General features: G+C 43.0%; 1 protein-coding gene across 1 annotated transcript in view; it reads right to left on the bottom strand.

Moving 5' to 3' along the window:
* Positions 1 to 19,436, bottom strand: part of LOC121281038 (PDZ and LIM domain protein 4-like) — a 116,744-nt gene that overhangs the window by 72,466 nt on the left and 24,842 nt on the right. The window contains exon 2 of the mRNA XM_041193626.1: positions 4,443 to 4,594. Coding sequence (XP_041049560.1) covers positions 4,443 to 4,594 — 152 coding nt within the window. The remainder of the gene's footprint in view (positions 1 to 4,442; positions 4,595 to 19,436) is intronic.

The following is a 19,436-nucleotide window of genomic DNA, read 5'->3' as shown; positions in this document are numbered from 1 at the left end:
TGTTATAGAAAAGACTTATTCATGGAACTATCATATAGTAAGGCTATTTGTATGAGGGAGCAAGGTGCATGCACATTTGCTAATTTTACATGCTCCAAAGATTCAAGCAACTGAACAATATTCAAACCTTCAAATTTTATTACACTAATTGATAATTCTCAAGAGATTAAAAAAGTCTCAAGATTGGTATACCTTTAAAAAAAAGTTCCGGGGAATTCTAATTAAATACAGCACTCTCTCATCCACTTTGATTCTAAAAATTGCTTAAACAATGAAGTCACTAGGGAAGAGAAAGTGATTTGCAGTAGTTACTATCCTCAGTACAAAGGAATCAATTAATTAGAATCATTAATCCAGAATGATTATAGGCATTGTGCCATCTCAACTGCCACATTTCGTTCCTGTTTGGGAGGGACAAAGTTGTTCTGAGACGTTTCCAGCATAGAGATCATTGATTTAAAATTTTATTTATAAAAACAAATTTGTATCACTAGGCCTTTCCACTAACATTACTAGTCATAAAAGTAATGTACAGTGTTGCTGTGTTAAGCTTATGTTCCTTACTTAGTCCTATCCTTAACTAGATCGTCAACAAGTGGTGCTTATGCTGTGGTTGTCAACCCCCTCCAGACATTGCTGCTAGGAACCCAGAACAGCAGAACTTTACACCCGAGCGCCTCCAACAGAATCAGGAGGGGAGAAAAATAAGAGCCAGAACAAAGACAGTCCGGTGTAACCAGTGGCCAGAAGGGTGGGAAAGAGCAAACAAGGGGTGGGGGATGTGAATTTAAAGCTGAAAAATTAACATTCCCCCCTGCACATTTCAAGTCTCCCTTGAATGTAAATACCAATTGCAGAGTTCTATAAAGGGGATTGCACCAAATCGTTCATCTGACTGGCAGGAAGATTGTTTCTTGTTAGCAAGCCTAGAGAGAGTCGCCATAAATGGGTCTTTTTCTGGTTGGTGGGATGTAACGAGTGGTGTGCCACAGGGATCAGTGCTGACACATCAACTTTTCACAATTTATACAAATGACTTGGAAAAAGGGATAGATTGTATGGTTGCTAAATTTGCTGAAGACACAAGGGTAGGTAGGAAAGTAAGTTGTGAGGAGGACGTAAGGATGCTACAAAGTGACATTGGTTAAGTGAGTGGGCAAAGGACTTGGCAAATAGAGCATAACGTGGGCAAATGTGAAATTGTCTATTTTGGCAGGAAGAATAAACAAGCATATTATCTAAATGGTGAGAGATTGCAGCGCTCTCAGATTCAGAGGGAGCTGGGTGTCCTAATGCATGAATCACAAAAGGCCAGTATGTAGGCACAACAGAGTAATTAGGAAAGCTGATAGAATGTTATCGTTTATTGTGAGGAGAGGTGAATACAAAAGTAAGGAGGTTATGCTTCAGTTGTACAGGGCACTGGTGAGACCACATCTGGAGCACTGTGTATTGTATTGGTTTCCTATTTTAAGGAAAGATGTAAATGCGTTAGAAGCAGCTGAGATAAAGTTTACTAGGCTAATACCAGAAATATGCAGGCTGTCTTATGAGAAAAGGTTTGACACATTAGGCTTGTATCCACTGGAGTTTAGAACAGCAAGAAGTGACTTGATCGAAATCTTTAAAGTCCTGAGGGGTCTTGGCAGAGTGGAGGTGGAGAGGATGTTTCCTCTTGTGGGAGAATCTAGAACTAGATGGTCACTGTTTAAAAATAAAGGGGTCACCCATTTAAGACATAGAAGAGAATTTTTTTTCTCTGAGGATCATGAGTCTTTGGAATTCTCTTCCTCAAAAGGCAGTGGAAGCAGAGTCTTTGAATATTTTTAAGGCAGAGCTAGATAAATTCTTGATTAACAGGGGCGGGGGGGGGGTGAAAGGTTACAATCAGATCAGCCATGCTCTTATTGAAAGACAGGGCAGGCTTGAAGGGCTGACTGGCCTAGTCCTGCTCCTAGTTTGTATGCTTGTATGTATTAAAATAAAAGGAATAAAAGAAACTGAGGTGAAAGCATATGGAAGCTTTTGGAAATTCCAGAGGGCAGAAAGTAACCCAAAGAAAACTCAGGAAATGGATTTCCCATACTTGTTTTTACAGTTCATCTCACTGATTTTTTATTTTATTTTGGACTCTACAAAAGTAGATGCCAAAATTTTCATCTTTTGGTGATATGCAATGACATTTGCAAACAGTGGTCAAATATCACATGATCAAACCAAACCCCCAAGAAGAGTTGCCAATCCTTGATCATGTGGTACATTCGCTTCTCATTACCATTCACTTAACTACCTTAATTAAAAAACAGATGGTTCATTCTAGCTTTTGCCAACTGAAAGAAAAGAAAACACTTGCAAGTAAGTATAAGGCACCTTTCATGTCCTCAGGCTGTGTCTCGAAGCACTTCACAGCCAATTAACTGCATCTTAAAAAACAATCAGCATTATTTAGGCAAATGGCAGCCAAATCATGAATCCTGCTTGATGCACATAATCAGTTCAACTGTTTAGTTGGGTTAAGGGATGTGTGGACCACCTCCCTTTTTACCATGGGATTTTTTCCATGTCCACCTGGACCTGGAGAAGGACCTTCAGTTTAACAAAGTATGGTCATAAAGATTGCATCGCTAACTAACGTATCAACCTAGATTATGTGCTAAAATCGGGTGGTGGAGCTTGATCCTTTAACTTTCTGTCATGTGCGATATTTGTGCAGCCAGAGCTTGATAGTTAAAAAATGTAAGCATCCCACCAATTTCCCCCAAATGCACGCAAGTGAGCAGTGTAGCAACTCACATCATTCCTCAAATGCCAATAATGCTGTACTGGAACAATAACAAAAATAGCTGGAAAAACTCAGCAGGTCCGACAGAATCTGTGGAGAGGAAGACAGAGTCAATGTTTCGAGTCCACGTGATTCTTCATCAGAACATACGGACTTGAAAACGTCGACTCTGTCTTCCTCGCCGCAGATGCTGTCAGACCCGCTGAGTTTTTCCAGCTATTTTTGTTTTTGTTTCAGATTTCCAGCATTTGCAATATTTTGCTTTTATGCTGTACTGGAAGACCGATTGTAATAGTTGTTGGTGCTACTCACCGGTCCTTGTTGTAAATTGCCCTAATGTTTCTTTTTCTTTTTAAAACAAATGAATTGTTTTAATCAAGAAAAAGATACATCAAATCACTGCAAGGCTAAAGAAAATGGTGCCAAAAAAAAAAATCCATTCTAAAATGAAGTATAAAATGTTATGAAACACTGTAGACTGATGCTACAGAACCAGTAGTTAGCCAACATCAGCTTTGCATGACTTCCTGTATTGATCATATGATAATGTTATCAGTTTGAATTCACTTTATCTAGTACGGTCACTTAAGAGGCCTGGTACAGATACCAGTTCCAAACCAGATGCCAATTTACATATGTGACGTTTCATTCTGTTCTGAAAAGTCTGAAGTAATTAGATTTAATACCACATGAACGGAGTTTTGGCTACAAAAGTGTTTACTGCACAGAGCTCAATAAACCATCCTATGCCAGTATAATCGATGCAGTTTGCTAAATGATATCACTGAACAGCAATAATGGCGATAGGAAGTACATTTTTCTTTGTCATCTTTCATGGGATTAAATGTTCAGATAACAAGCTATTGATCTCAATAATCAAAAGTTACAACTCTGAGTGCAAAATCAAATTTCATTTTCCAGTGAATAAATTGTGCTATTCATTTTAACAGCACTTGTACAATGAACTGAGAGAGAGAAAAAAATCAAGAATAGTGACTGTTGGGTGAAAGTGAGAAAGATTTCATTGAACCTTGGAAAGGTGGGCAAAGAGAGTAAAGGTAGATCACTACGTTATAGGGGATTGAGAGGGCGAATCCACTAAGTGAAGAGAGGCGATTACATCTGTTCAAAGCCATCAATTGAGTATATTTGTGGCAGTTAACTTCTTTAAGGAAGGGCACGTCTGTAGGTCATAGATTCCTAAATAAATGAAAAATGAATTGATAACAACAGGCTAATGCAGAGAGCGTCACTGAGAGATGTCCAGTGCGAGTGTATGCACATGCATCCATGTCACTCCTCCTTGATGCAACTTTCAACGCTGCAGATATCCCACCCACCCCTGGTTGCAAGGCATCAAGTTAGCTAAACATTACACTATTCTTTCCAGTGCCAAGAGGTTTTGGCTCTAGTATAGTAATCAAACAGTACACAACAATGCGGATAGGGCAGAACAATGCTTTACAAAAATAGCTTCAGGAAAGTGATGGAAGGAGAGTTAAAACTAGTGAAGTTGGAGAATTCACCAGCAACAGCTGCAAGAAAAACTGGATCGTCTTTCTAAATTTATGATTGATATATTTTCCCCTGCGCGAGAACATTACAAAGAGAGATTGACCTTAAATAAGTGAAGGATTTGCTTTGGACCATACTTACTAACCTGTTAATAGAAAGAGTGAGCTGGTCTGTACAGGCCTTGATCTTGTTCTGAGCATCCAGATGGTTCATATTCTCTGTACTGTCTTCATTGATAGCCACAATAATATCACCAGGACAAAGATTAGCTGAGGATGCCTTACTTCCAGGAGTCACCTTCAACAAAAAAAAGAAACACCGAAATTTAGAAATTATAACTTCATTAAATCCAACACAAATCAATAATAATACTACCACTACTAAGTTTTTGCCTGTATGGACTGTTTTGATTGGTCAACTTAAGGAGCACATCTGTTGGTGGGCAGTGCCTGGTGCACATGAAGGACCAGAGCCTGTGACACATGTGCAGCTGTCAACAATTGGTTACTGTGGTGGGTTTGGAGAACAAAACCAGTGGAAAAGTAAGGGGAGTCCAATAACAAAGTAACCCTGGCTAGAGAGATTATTTTGTGAGGGATAGGATGGGATTGATGGGGATGACAAGAGCAGAAAAGGGGACTGGGAAGACAGGGATGGCTCGGGAAGGATAGAACGGAATGAGATGATGAAATTGGTTAACCATGGCAAAAAATGGGAGAGAGATTTTTGATACAAATTATTCAAAAGTTATCCTTCATGCTAAAAATGAAGATTCAATAGATTTGAATTCAAACATTTTAGAAAAGCTGTTAGGTGAATTACATCACCGTTGAATCTGCAGAATAAGACAATGATAACAGTCTCTACTCTGTGTTTCTATGCAGTTTACCTCCAATGGGAATATCATTGCACAAACTTAGATTTAAAAAAGGAGCAGTTATAGTATTGCGACAAACCTTGAATCATAAATGAGATTGGTAGCTTGGAAGCTGCTTTCTTTGATTATAGATGTCGCAATTGTAACACAGATTTCAGGGAAACTGAGGAATTATTCCTTGAATAATATTGAGCCAATTGGATGTAAATATTCCTTTTCAACTCAGGAAAAAAAGTTTCCAATTAGGCTTTCATATTCTATGACTTATAAATATGTCACAAGACCAGACTCCTGACAAAATTTGTATTCATATTCCTTGGCCCATTTTGACATGGACAGCCTTATGTAGCTTTTTCTAGAGTGAGAAGTTTTAATTCTATTTAAATCTAACTAAAAGGCAAAAGAATAACTAGAAATCTTGCATTTAAAGAGATAATTTTGCAATAAGATACTAATTTGACCACAGATGTTTTGTAGATCTCATGAGTAATACAACAATCTGGAGTTTAATTTTTTTTGGAGGGCAGTCGGTGTTAGGAACCTTTTAATTGACATATATTGCTTACAAGTCAGCAGTAAGAGCTGTTTTTGTACTGCAATAATTTACTAGCTGCTGTCGAAAAATAGATCAAATTTACTGAACATAAAATTCAAGATATTGTAATTTAGCAAGTCATAGGAGCACTGAGCAGTGGGAAGCTGTAAAGCAGGTACCTTCAACTTGGGGTTAAATGGAGAAATAAGTCCAAACTAAGCACTATAATAAAAACTGCACCACTATGTTTTCTTTCTTTAAAAAAATCTGAATGTATTATTGAAGATTTGGCATTTCTCAATCATTTCAAATATACTGATGAAACAATAAACAACAGCCGCTAGGCAAATGTGATTTAGTCAGGAAAGAGCTAGTTTACAATAAAGTTCAAAAATTACTTCTTTTCATCACTGCGGTGCCGGGCCTCATACAAAGATGTGCGTGTGTGATGTAGCGTTTAGACTTTTGGATGAACACATGAATAAATAATCCTCTTTATTTAAATCCACAAAAGCATGCTGCTGTTATTTAAATTGAGCACACTCCAGGTTTGGGGCTGGGGGCTCTAAGAAACACAAATCTTCCTCTCCAAAACCACACTGATTACAGTCAGTAAGGAAAAGGGTACAAGGGCAGATCTCTTCCGACCCTGCCCGTAACACTTATCTATCTATAAGACTTCTCTGAAATAGGCTAGAGTGGAAAATATTTAAAAAGACTGACAAAAGTAATACTTTTTCAGCTGTATTATTTGCAAGTCGAAAGATTAACATTCAGAATTTGTTATTAGGAAAATAAAAATCTGACATCATTAATAGCTGTTGAACTGCCATAAAAACCTAACTGGTTTACTGGTGTCCGTTAGGGATGCCTGCAAATCTGCCATCCTTAACTGATCTACATGATTGACTTTTAACTGTCCTCTGAATGGATAATAAATGTCAGCCTGGCCAGCAGCACCCACATCCTGAGAATGAATACTGAAGAAAACTCAGTGACTTTACAAATAAATGCTCTTCTGATTTTTAATTGACAAAATGAGGAAAAAATTACATCAATCAGAATTTCCTTTTTATAAAAAGGAATTCAAATAGCATAATGGCTTTAATAAAGTATAAGGGGCTTCACAGAGTAGAAGGAAGAAAATTAGATGGGATTGCGTAAAGATTTTATGGAAGTAGATTTAAGGAGGTTTTGGAAGATGTAAGGGATGTATTAGGTCTTTAGGCCAAAAATTTCAGTGCGTGAGGGTAACATGATACCAAAGTCTGTGCCACTGATGGTATATTCAGGGGGTGGATAAGAGTTGCACTGTAAACTATATGGCAAATATTGTGGGTATGGGTATAGGGTTGGAGGAAGCTGCTGATGTAAGCCAAAATGAGACCAGGGATGGACATGTAGATGAAGATGAGGATCTTGAAGTTGGTGTACTGAAGGGCAGGGAGCTAATGGACTTCTGCAAGGATAGGGCTAATAGGCAAGCAGGACTTGAGGACAAGATAGGACTTGGGTAATTTTTCCAGTGGGACTTGCTTGGAAAAGAGCTTGGGAAACCATTGTGATTGACATTTAGAAAAAAAGTACAGAGAAGTACCAAAGGCATGAAGTTTCCGTATTGGTGGAAAGGTTGGATTGGGTTGGAAAATAAAAACTAACTACTGATTTGTTGTGCAAGACAGTTACACTCGCAGGATAGAGAATTGCAGTTCAGAGAAGGTTTACTCGACTGATACCTAGAATGGGTGGGTTGTCTTATGAGGAAATGTTGGACAGGCTGGGCTTGTATCCGCTGGAGTTTAGAAGAGCAAGAGGAGACTTAATTGAAACATAAGGTCCTGAGGGGCTTGACAGGGTGGATGCGTAAAGGGTTTTCCGCTTGTGGGAGAATCTAGAGCTAGGGGTCACCATTTAAAAATAAAAGGCCATCCATTTAAAATAGAGATGAGGTGGAAATTTTTTCACTTGGGAAGATAGAGTGTCTTTGGAACGTTCTTCCCCAAAAAGGCAGTGGAAACAGAACCTTTGAATATTTTTAAGGCAGAGCTAGATAGATTCTTGATAAGCAAGGGGGGTGGTGAAAGGTTATTGGAGGTAGGCGGGATGCAGATTTCAGGTTACTGTCAGATCAGCCATGATCTTACTGAATAGCAGAGCAGGCTCAAGGGACCAAGTGGACTGCTCCTACTCCTAATTCGCATGTTCGAATGTTAATAGCATTTTAAACTTTGGGTTCAGATAGGGTGCAGAATTAAGAGTAAAAAAAAACTTTTCCTCCTTCATAGTTAGAATTTTAAAAAAGACTTTTTGGCCGAAATTTTCTGTCCCTGTCGTGAAACCAGTTTGCGATTGACAGGTGGAGAATGGCAGGCAGCATCGCCTGTACCGCATGTCGGGAGCGTCATTTTAATACTTCTGCATTTAATTAGCCCTGCTTGCCTGAATCATCACCCCCCGCCACCCCACGCTGCATCATCCAGGCACAATGCCATAATTGCACCTCGGCTGTGTTTCATAACAGCATTTAAAAAAAGTGCGCATCTGGCCAGTTGAAATTTGAGGGAACTCAGAAGTGGGCGCACACTAACGTGGCGCAGAGCTCAGGAAGTTGTCCATTCGGCCTCAAGGAAGAGGCGCCAAGCATTCTGGTGTGGGCACAGTCAAGTCGTTTTTTTCCCTGATTGGCTGACAGCGCTGTGCCAGGGCAAGAACTGCACTGCGGTTGGGGTGAGTTGGTGGGGGGGAAGGCAGCATGGTCTGATGATAGTGCACAAGCATATGCCGGGGGGTGGCAGGAAGGGGCCACGCATTAGGGAAGCCTTGTATAAAGTGACCATTCCTCCGCAGCAGAGACAGTTCAAGTGCAGCCACATTGACATGCTTGAAGTTAGGCCTCTAGCTTGCTTGCCCACTTAAGCAGCACAGAGGCATGAAAGTGCCACCAAATGCTCCAGAGCTTTTCACCCCTCGGACACAGATTACAAACTAATGAGCGTTTTAGTGGACTGCACAACAGTTGGACAACTGGGTAAGCTATACTACCTTCTTGCAAAAACTAGCCATGGGACAGTCACTGGTGGAGATGATCACAGCCCCTTGGCAATGTCTTCATTCAGCTTTGGACCAGTCTCCCCCGTGGTTCAAGTTAACAGTTTGCAGTGTGGGTTAGGACAATACCTATGCCTCAGCTGAGAGCACAGCAATGCAAATCCAGTGATCAAAGCTGCTGCCAATCGGTCAACTGGAGTGGGGCAGAGGAGGGTGGGGTTTCACGTAGCAATCCAGTGCACTAACCTCTGGCCATCCAAGGTGGTGGCCAGCACTATCTGGCATGCGTCAACGGCCTTCAGACTTAACCAAGAGCAGTTCTTAGTACACCCATGCTAATCCACGTGTCTTTTTCATCCTGTTGGGAGGAGTACATCAGGATGATGGTGAAGTAGCTGTATGCCTCAAGTCTTACAGGGAACAGGGACGAAGGGGAAGAGAGCAACGGGCAGAGGGAGGAGCAGCAGCACCCTCAAGGAGGGATGGCAAGGGCTGCTGCGCACACTGCCGCTGAAGAGCCACAGCGCTCTATCAATGGTCAGCACCTGGCTAAAATCAGGGCCTACAGATGGCACTTGTCATTCATGCAGATGACCGAGAAGCAGTGTTGCCAAAGACTGTGCATGTCCAGGAAATTGGTTGGTCACATAGGCCACCTGCTGCAGGACTTGGTGCCATGGGCAAATGGAGGGCACCCTCTGCCAGTGGCTATGAAAGTGACTACGCCGCTCAATTTTTCTGCCAGTAGCTCCTTTCAGGGCTCCACAGGTGACCTCTGTGGGATCTCGCAAACGTCCACCCACAAATGCATCCATGAGGTCATGGATGTCATCTTCGCAAAGGCTTACACTTTTGTGCTTTTCGCCCGGGATCAGGGAAGCCAGGAAGCAGGACCGCTGGGATTTGCCCAGATCTCAGGTTTCCCACAGGTATAGGGTGCCATCATGGTGCGCAGACCTCCATGGCAAAAGGTGGTTCACCTCAAGAGCTTCCACTCGCTGAATGTTCAGCTGGTGTGCGACCACCACAAATGCATCCTGCTGGTGTGCACACAATTCCCAGGGATTGTCCATGACTCCTACTTTCTCAGAGATCTCAGATCCCTGACATCTTCCAGGGTCCACAGAGGAGACAGGGTCGGTTTCTCAGGGACAAGGGCTACCTGCAGAGGACATGGCTGATGATGCCCATGAGGTGGCCTCAGACTGCAGCAGAGAGAAGGTACAACAAAGCTAATGCTGCAACTCGCACTTTGGTGGAGCAAACCATTGGGATATTGAAAATGAAGTTCCAGTTCCTGGACCAGTCTGCTGGAGCCCTTTAACACAATCCAGATGGTGTCATGCATTGTCATCACCTGCTGTGCCCTTCACAACCTGGTACTGCAATGGGGATGGAGTGCTGGCTGAGGAGGAGATGGAGGAGCTGCACGTCTCCTCTGATAAAGAAGATTTCGACAAGAATGAAGGTGATGAGGTCCTCTAAAGCAACGATGACAAGGACGAGGCCTCGCTTTGTCCAGATGATGGAGGCACACCCGGGAGGCCCCCTCACAGTTGCTACATTCATGGAGAATGACAACAATATGCAGTGGAGAGATTCCATAGATCCACACATTGCATCTGTGAATATTTGACTCCTGTCTGGCTGATGGTAGTTTGCCTGCACTGTGTACAGAGTCATGTCGTGGAGTTACAGTGGGGAAACTTTAACTTCTCTTGATCCTATGGCACTCTTCATGAACTGAACCCAACAGGACCACACTGCCACTGGACACAGTTACTGATGAGATGGGGAGGGCCAGCCACACCTCAAAAAAGGTGCCGGGAGCACACAGTGAGAATGATGGAAATCTGTGCCACCAGCCCAGGACATTCTGGCAGAAATGAAAAGCCTCATCGAGGTGCAGGCATGACAGAGGTGTTCAGTGACTGTAAAGGTGCACCAGTGTACTGGGAAGGTTGCACAAAGCACATGGAAAGGGCCCTAGACTGAAACACGTGCCTTTATCTTGTGCAGGGACCGAGGTTTCACATCTGAGTGAAACAAACAGTATTCATCAGAACAAGGAGCCAGGGCAGGGTGACAGTTTATTTACAATAGTGAACACTATGTACAAGTGATTAAAACCCATGCCCAGGTTGTGCAATTATATCTTCTTAACCTCCCTAATCCTGTCGCTATGTCTTGGTGCTCCCCCGACATCCACAGCAGAGGTAGAAGCAGGCGGGCATCCACTGGAGGGCCCCGGCCTGCTTTTGGGTTCTGCTGTGGGGCAGGGCACCCTTCTCGTCCTGTGGAACTGGATCTGCTGGGGTCACAGGAAGGGGGGATTCGGATTGGCCAGACACTCCCGGAGTCACCTGGCTGGATGGCGCCAGGGTGTGCACCTGCTGACCCTCCTCCTTATGTCTGCCTGAGGCCTCTGGCTAACTCCTTGAGGAGAAGGGGAAGCTGAAGTGAGATCAAGCTGCCCCGCACCCCTCTTGCATTATCACATTTGGAGGCCAACTAGGATGTTAGCAATGGAGTTCAGCCCAAGCAGCACTGCAGGATCGATGCCCTGGACGCAGGTCTCCATGGCGAGCACCATCCTACCAGTGTTGATCTCAGTGTACTGGCATGCCTGTGCTATCATCTCAGACTCAAGGCAGACAGACTCCTCCATTGTGCCTTGAAATAAGAGGAGTGCAGGGGGCATCCCTTCCTGATGCTCCCAAGCTTACCTTTGCAGGTCCAGCAACTGAGCTATGAGAGAGTTCAGAGGTTCATCATCTAACTCTGACTCAGATTTCTAACCTCCAGCAGTGCTCCAAATGCCAGACACCTGGGAAGTCCCTGCTGCCACCTGTTGTGGATCAACCAGTGCGAAGTGCTCACCAGATTGTGACCCTGAGGCTACTTTAGATCTAGGTCCCATCGAAGCGTGTGGCTCTGCACTGGTGGAGAGTGTGGGCGAGCGCTGTGATAGGTCTTCAATTAGGGTGTCATCAGATTCTTCTTCTGAGGTTTCTTTGAGGCTTTAGTCAAGGACCTGGGTCATGGATCCCCTTGGCTGCTTCCCAGACGTGCCTGCAAAAGCAAGGAGAGAAAATTCGTGCATAGCAGGGGATTTGCAGAACAAGGGAACCGACTCACAGCATGGTTGTCTGATGGATGTTGCACTGCTAGATCCTCACTTAGTTCAGCACCGCCAACCTCACCGTCAGCACAGGAATGGTCCAGGTCATCGCTGACCAGCTGGATGACTATTTTCAAAGTTTGCATTCAGGCATTCCTCCACCAGTCTGCGACATCTCCCTTTTGTTGTGTGCCAGCTGGCCCTGCATGAATACAGATGGAGAGAGCGTAAGCAGGATGCCTGGAATGTGCATGGGTGGTGAGTGGTGCCATGGATGGGATGAGGACATGATCCGCAGGGCAAATGAAGGGGTGTGTGTGCAGACAGAAGAAAAAAAGAGAGAAAAAAAGAGAAGAAGAGTTAAATGGTGCTGTTCCTTGAGCTGGCAATGAATGAGATCCCTGACCCTTGATGGCTTTGAGGATAAAAGAGTTGAGATTGATGAGAAGAGTGACAACCTGGCAGAAGGGAAGAGATCATTCATCCTCTTTCAGCACTGGATGGCTTTCCTCTTTTGTAGGGTGTTGGCGCTGGCCACCGCTGCGCTGCCTCCCATGCTGGATTGAGGACCTTGCTTGCTGGTCTTTGCCCACAGCAAGATTAGAGGTCATCATGGCAGGCCTCCAATGCATCCAGTAGGCACTCGAGAGCGGCGTTGCTAAATCTGGGGACAGCATGTTTCCTCCCTTTGGCAGCCATCAGTTCCCAGCAGCTACCTCCCCCTTGAAGAGTGCTGGCTCTTATATATGGCACCCACTTACTGAAGGTCTGAGGTGCTGGCGGGATGGTTGTATCACATGATGTCCCGCCAGCGAAATGGCGCGTTTCCCGGTAATGCATTACTAATGGGGTGGGACGTGCCGGGAATGGGACAATGTGAAAACCCGCCATTGCAGCCGATGATTAAAACTTCCTTTTTCCCCTGCCACTACTGCACTTGGTGGAAATCTGAGACAATTCTGCCCTTTGTTCTACATATTGGCTGACATCAGAAACAAACCTGAAAGACCCAAGCTGACATGTATTAAATTTATTTCTGAGGAGGTCAAACATGCCCACTGACTCATGGGAGTACCTGGCTTGTGACTGACCAAAACATAGAAGGTTAATTCTGGAAGGCACTGAACACAGACTTCATTGGAAACATACATAGGTGAAGTCAAGGCATCGGAGAGAATGCACAAACCCCCAAACAACTCATCTACCACCCTTCAAGTACCATATGACGTGTGCCAGAATCTGCAGATTGCACATTGGTCAACCATCTCAGAACCTGCTGAATCCAAGTGGAAGCAAGTCATCCTCAATCCTGAAGGACTGCCTAAGAGGAGGAGAACTTAGTGCGACCCTTGGCTTCCCACTTCTCCACTTGTTGATCCTGCCTGTGTGTCTTTGCTGCCGTGGATGATGTAGAGTACATCAGAAAAGGAAGACCTTCAAAGACGTTCAAAGCTCCTTCCATCCTGTTGATGTTTGTTTGAAAGTCTCCAAAGTTCTCTAATGCCAATAGAAGGTGATAACTCTGTTAAGTATTTGCTTGAAAGAATTTGATATAGCAACTGTAAAAACTGAGCATTTATGATGTTTGGTCTATCAAAGTTGATAGACTCCCCATGAAGAAGTGCAACTTGCTTCTTCTTTAATGGACAGGTTCCTAAGCCCCAGGAAATCCATGCTGGAGGCATTAATTTGAATGAAATTCAATTTAAAAACCACGATTAATGCCTCATAAAAGGATGCTAATTGCTGTGATAATTACTGTTCACACTAATCCTGACTATAGCCATGATATCCAAATGCTTTTCCATTAATTTAAGAAGTGGGCATAATAAAGCCAGGTTTCAGTCACAATCAAAACATCAATTATGAACGGCCTACTTGCCCACAACCCACCCATTCCCAGGAGTTAAAATACCTCAAGTCTCTATACATGGTAGAGATCATGTTTATATTAACAATGAAACAAAAATCATAAAATGATTCCAAGTTTAAAAGCCTCACAAACAACTTAAGGCAAGTAACTAGACATTAACCAAGGCAAGTAACTTGACATTAACCAAGGCACATGCTCCTGGGGCAGAATAAAACTGCTAGAAATCAAGACCAAAGATTTATCGAACCCAGTGTTGAATATATTCAACAACAGAGCATCCACAACCCTCTGGGGCACAGAATTCCAAAGATTCCCAACCCTTGCAGTGAAAAAATTTCTTCTCATTTCAGTTTTAAACGATCAGCGTCTTAGGCCTGAACTTCCATGGAGTGGCAAAGTCGGATTGCCACCCTACTCCTACTTTCTTGCTTGCAAATCCTATCAATCCTTTCACACCTGACCTTCTGACTCAGGCCAGGCAAGAACGGTGAAGGGCAGCACGCTCCTGGGGTCTTCTGTCGAGGATTTCAGAGTCGGACACAAGGAGGCTATGCGCCCTATTACAGCACCAGCTGCCATAAATCAGGTAAGTTTAAAGATCCAGCCACATCCAGGTCCAGGGAGAAGGTAGTTTTGTAAGTAAGCGTTTAAAATTTGGCATGGGTGGGGGGGGGGCGGGGGGGGGGTGTTGATACAATACATACCCTGAAAGTAGAAATGGTTTTAAATTTTAATTCCAACTTTTTCTGCGTACCTACTGATGTAACACAATTGGAACAACCTGAAGTGTGTGATTTAAATTGGGCAATTGCCGAGCAATCCTTATCTGGAGGTGGGGTGTGGGGGGGGTGGAGATTCCCAAGCACATCTTTGGGGTGCCCCCAGTTACACTGCCTTAGAAATCAGAAGTTACAGACCCTTATCTTCAAACCATGTTCTACATTCGCCAGCTGGGGCAAACAACTTCCCAGCATCTACCTTGTCAAGCACCTTCAGAAATCTTTGATGAGATCACCTTTCATTCTTCCAAACCCCAGGGAATAGAGGCCCAATTTGCTAAGCCTCTCAACATAGGGCAAGGTTCTCATGCCAGGAACCAATGTAGTGAACCTTCAGTGTACCACCTCCCCAATACAAGTATATCGTTCTTCAGATGGAGACCAGAACTGAACACAGTACTCCACATGGACCTACCAAAGCCCAATACAATTGTAGCAAGACATACTTATTCTTGTCCCTTTGCAGTAAAGGTCAACTTGCCATTTGACTTCCCAATTACTCATTGTACCTGCCTGCTAACTTTGTGTTCTTTGTTTGGGTACACCAAAGTCTCTCTGTACATCAACATTTAGAGTTTTGATCTTTTGAAATAATATTTCTATTCTTACTACCAAAGTGAATAACCTCTCACTTTCCCACATTATACACTTCATCTGCCACCTTACTGCCCACTCACAATCTGTCTATATCACATTGCAGCCACGTGTCCTCCTCACAGCTTATATTTGCACCCAGCTTTGTATCGTCAGCAAACTTAGGTACAATACACTCAGCCTCCTCATCTAAGTCATTAATTTAGTTTACAAATAATGGCCCCGGCACTGACCATTGCAATAATCCAATAGTCACATCCTGCTAACTTGAGAATGCCCCATTTATCCTTACTTTCTGCCCATTAACCAATCCTCAATCCATACGAATATATTACCCTGAACTCCACAAGTCCTTATCTTACATATTAGCCTTTTGTTTGGCACTTTATCTATTTGCAAATCCTACTGTACCACATTTATTGGGCCACTTGTTACAGCTGAAAAAAAGCCAATAAATTTGTCAAATTTGATTTTCCTTTCATAGAAACAACACGATTTTATCTGATCATATTTCGAATTTCTAAGTGCATTGCTAAGACGTCCTTAATAATAAATTCCAGAATTTTCCTGGCGACTGATTGCCAGTTTAAATCAGCCTGCAATTCCGGTTTTCTCTCCTTCCTTTGTTGAATAGCATGGTTACATTTGCTAACTTCAAATCTACTAGGAAAAATTGGAAAATTATAAAGTAGTGGATGCACTGGCTCTGCACCTACCGCTTTTAGAACCCTGGCATGTAGGCCATGAGGTCCTGGGGATGTCGGCTTTCAGTCCCTTACATGTCTCCAACATCAGCAGAGAAAAAGTATTGACCATTTTAAGTGCCTCACTCTTATTAGCCTCTTGATTACTTTCTAATCTGTAGTGTCTTCCACTATGAAGACCAATACATTTAGAGGGACAAAATATGAAGGTAGCTCTGAAAATGCCTTTAATTCCTTTTTAACATGGGGATAGAGGAAAACTAAATATTAAAAGAGAAATTTATGGTTAAATCACTTCTTTATGGATCTTCCCCGCCCTGAGGTTGTGGGTCTGGAAGTGGGGATCTGGGAAAGTTGCACAATATCACTTGGGACAGCTACCCACCATGGTCCTGCGTCTTACTGTTTCTCCCAGGGGTGATCTGTCACTGGAAATTGCAACCTGCTCCACAGAGGTGGGTAAGCAATCAACACTATTAAAGCCTCAAAAGGCCATTTTCTGGAATTTACCTGGCAACATACAAGTTTCCCACATTTATTGAGAGCCACACAATGCTTCAGAGGCATCCTCCTGGAAGGTGGTCAAAGGGTCATTGGTGGCCGTTTGAAATGGCACAAAGGGTTCTGCAGCGCTTAAAGAGGACAGCCCTAGGCATTCTTGTGGGGTAGTTTCCCCTCCATTCTGATCTCCATCATAGTCTGGCCCTCGTTTTTGTAAACCTGGTTTGCAGCCTGAGTACCTCCATTTTGAAGCACCCCCCGGGTCTCCCATTCCTTCAACAGCCCACAGCTCTCTAAGTCCAAAACTTTTACAAGTGCAGGAGATAACACCCACTGGGAGTTACTTTTAATCTTCATCACATATTTCCTGTCTTACTCTGCCAAAAAAATGTCAACTTCTACCCAGTTGCCATATATCCCCCTGTACCCAAGTGGATATGATGCAGCATGTGGCAGATGTGTTTGGAATGCTGTCTACAGTGTATGGGTATGAATGCAAAGAAAATATTTTAAATTGGTATCATTAGTTACTTGAATTCAGTGTGCATTAATATTAACACCTGAATAGGAGGAAAAAAATCTCAATGCAATAAAGCTCCTTGTGTCCATAATGGTTCAGTGGCTATGCTTCAAGTCAGCTCATGTGTTTGAGCTCTATCCAGAGATTTGGTCACAATCTAGGCTGACACCAAGGAGCAGTACTGGAAGAAGTGCTGCAGTGCCCAAATCTCACGAGGTATTAAACATCAAGGCTCAGTCTGCCCTATCTAGTGGATATTCATAAGAGCCGAGGATATCCTGCTAATAAAAACAAGCATTTAGTTTTGAATTTTTCTTGGGCTGTCAGTGAGATGGGATATTTGAAGATGAAAGTACTGACCCCCAAATAGAATATTGTTCTTTTTTAGTGATGAAGTCTAATGTACAGTTAAAAATACTTTGAAAATAGTGAGCCTTTTTTTTCCCTTTTAAAGTTTAATAAAAATGGTTTCTTCCTGAATTCCCACCAAAAATTGTCACACGTTTGAACAAACGAGAACAAAGATAACAAGACCTGACGAATTCAGAAAGCATTGAAACGTTTTAGAAATATGAACCAAAATTTGCAATAGTTACACCTCAAGTTCCTTTTATCAGAAGCGAAGATGAGACACACTACTGCACATTGGTTTAATTGCAAGGAAGTCTTTTGGACAGCAACACACTATTGAAGCTACACCAAGAGTTGATAGGTTACCTTTGGCTTCACTTCATGTGACCTACAGCCTCGTGGTCAAAGTTGCAGCACCAGAATAAAAGACTAGTGGGTCAAAAGGAACAGCAAAGGTCATTCGAGTTGCAATTAACATGGATACATGACATAAATCTCACATCTACTTAAAAGAAACCAATGAGTCTCTCAGCATTTGGGAAACAAATTTGGTAACATGAGAAAAGAGTTGCCTAGGGCACAAAGATCTAGGATAGACAGTGAATGCGTGAACAACAGGATAGACAGACTTTTAAAAATGTGCAAATTGGCTCTTTGCTTATGCTCTCTCATTTTTGAAGGCTTGACACTTTATTGTGCATCCACCATTTGCTGAATCAACAATTTCCACTTTTGTTGCTTGTTGTCAAACCACGAGAGTCACCCAAAAAGCATATTAATGAAGCACACACAACCTCAGTTGAGAGCTGTCTATGCAATTCTATTACTAAAACTAGTTCAGAATTTAAATTAATTTAATTGAAAGGATAGATCTGATTAAAGAGTTAAAATCTGGAATTTTTAAAATGTAATAGTGGGTAGCTACCTCAACTCACTGCCCCCAAACTACAAATGTGTTGGTAGGATCTTAATCCAAGCCATTGAGATAATAACTGTGTGCAAATTCAGGAAATTTCAAAGCACTATGCAGTCAATGAAGCACTAAGTGCAGTCACTGTTGTGCAAGTCAACATTCATTAAAATAAAAAGCCCACGCTACTCTAGAATGAAAAAAAGTCCATAATCTGAAGGCTAGGGGCAGAATTTTGCCCTTGTCAGGCAGGTGCAGCGGGCTGGCAGCCCGTGATCGGGCCCCAACCATAATTTCACACTGGTTGGCCAACTAACGACCAGTGTGAAACACGTACTGCAGCGCTTAGCGCTGCCAGAGTGGGAGCGGGAAGAGCATAGGTGTGTGCAATAAAAGCTCCCTGAAGCAGTGTTGCCTCAGGGAGCTGAAGATTTTTTTTCAAATAAAGATTTTTGATTAATGAAAACATGTCCCCTCGTGTGACTGTCACATGAGCAGGGACATGTTATGACTGCAAAAAGTTTTTTCTAAATCACTGGTTGAAACATCATCCCGCCATAGATGAGGTTTCGCCAAAAATGCAAAGGCTGCTTAGCCTTTTTTCCAGCCTGCTAAACAAATGGTTGGACGGACAGTGAAAAATTCCAATCAATGAGTTGATTTAATGCCCTTAATAGACCTGTTAATTGTCAGCGGGCAGGCTGCTGACTTCCCAAAGCCTATCCACGATCTACAAGGCATGATTAATTCAGGTGTGTGATGCAATATTCTTCAATGAATGGATGAATGCAGCTTCAATAGACATTCAAGAAGCAGGTGTCAGCTGTGGCACAGTGGTAGCTCTCTAGCCTCCGTGTCAGAGCATTGAGAGTTCAAAACTCACTCCATAGACTGGAGCACAAAGCCTAGGTTGATGCTCCAGTGTAGCACTGAGATAGGATGTTAAACACTCAACAAGTTCAATATGATTCAAGACAAAACAGCCTACTTGATTGGCACCCCATTCACCACCTTAAACATTCACTCTCTCCACCACCAGAACTGTGGCCTCAATGCGTATTATCTGTAAGATACACTGCAGAAACTCACTAAGGCTCCTTCCAACAAATGGCCTCTACGAAGGAGGAACAGGCACAAGGGAACACCACCACCGGCAAGTTCGCCCCTCCTGACCCTCCTTCCAAGGCACACATCATCCAAACTTGGATCTACATTGTCGTTCTTTCTCCGTAATTGGGTAAAATTCATGGAACTTTCGGCCTAACTGCATTGTGGATGTATCAACAAAGATGGACTGCTGCAGTTCAAGAAGGGAGCATTCCACCC

The sequence above is a fragment of the Carcharodon carcharias genome, chromosome 8 (assembly GCF_017639515.1).
Source record: "Carcharodon carcharias isolate sCarCar2 chromosome 8, sCarCar2.pri, whole genome shotgun sequence".
In the NCBI taxonomy this organism is placed as follows: domain Eukaryota; kingdom Metazoa; phylum Chordata; class Chondrichthyes; order Lamniformes; family Lamnidae; genus Carcharodon; species Carcharodon carcharias.
This window is presented reverse-complemented; position numbering and strand designations above follow the sequence as displayed.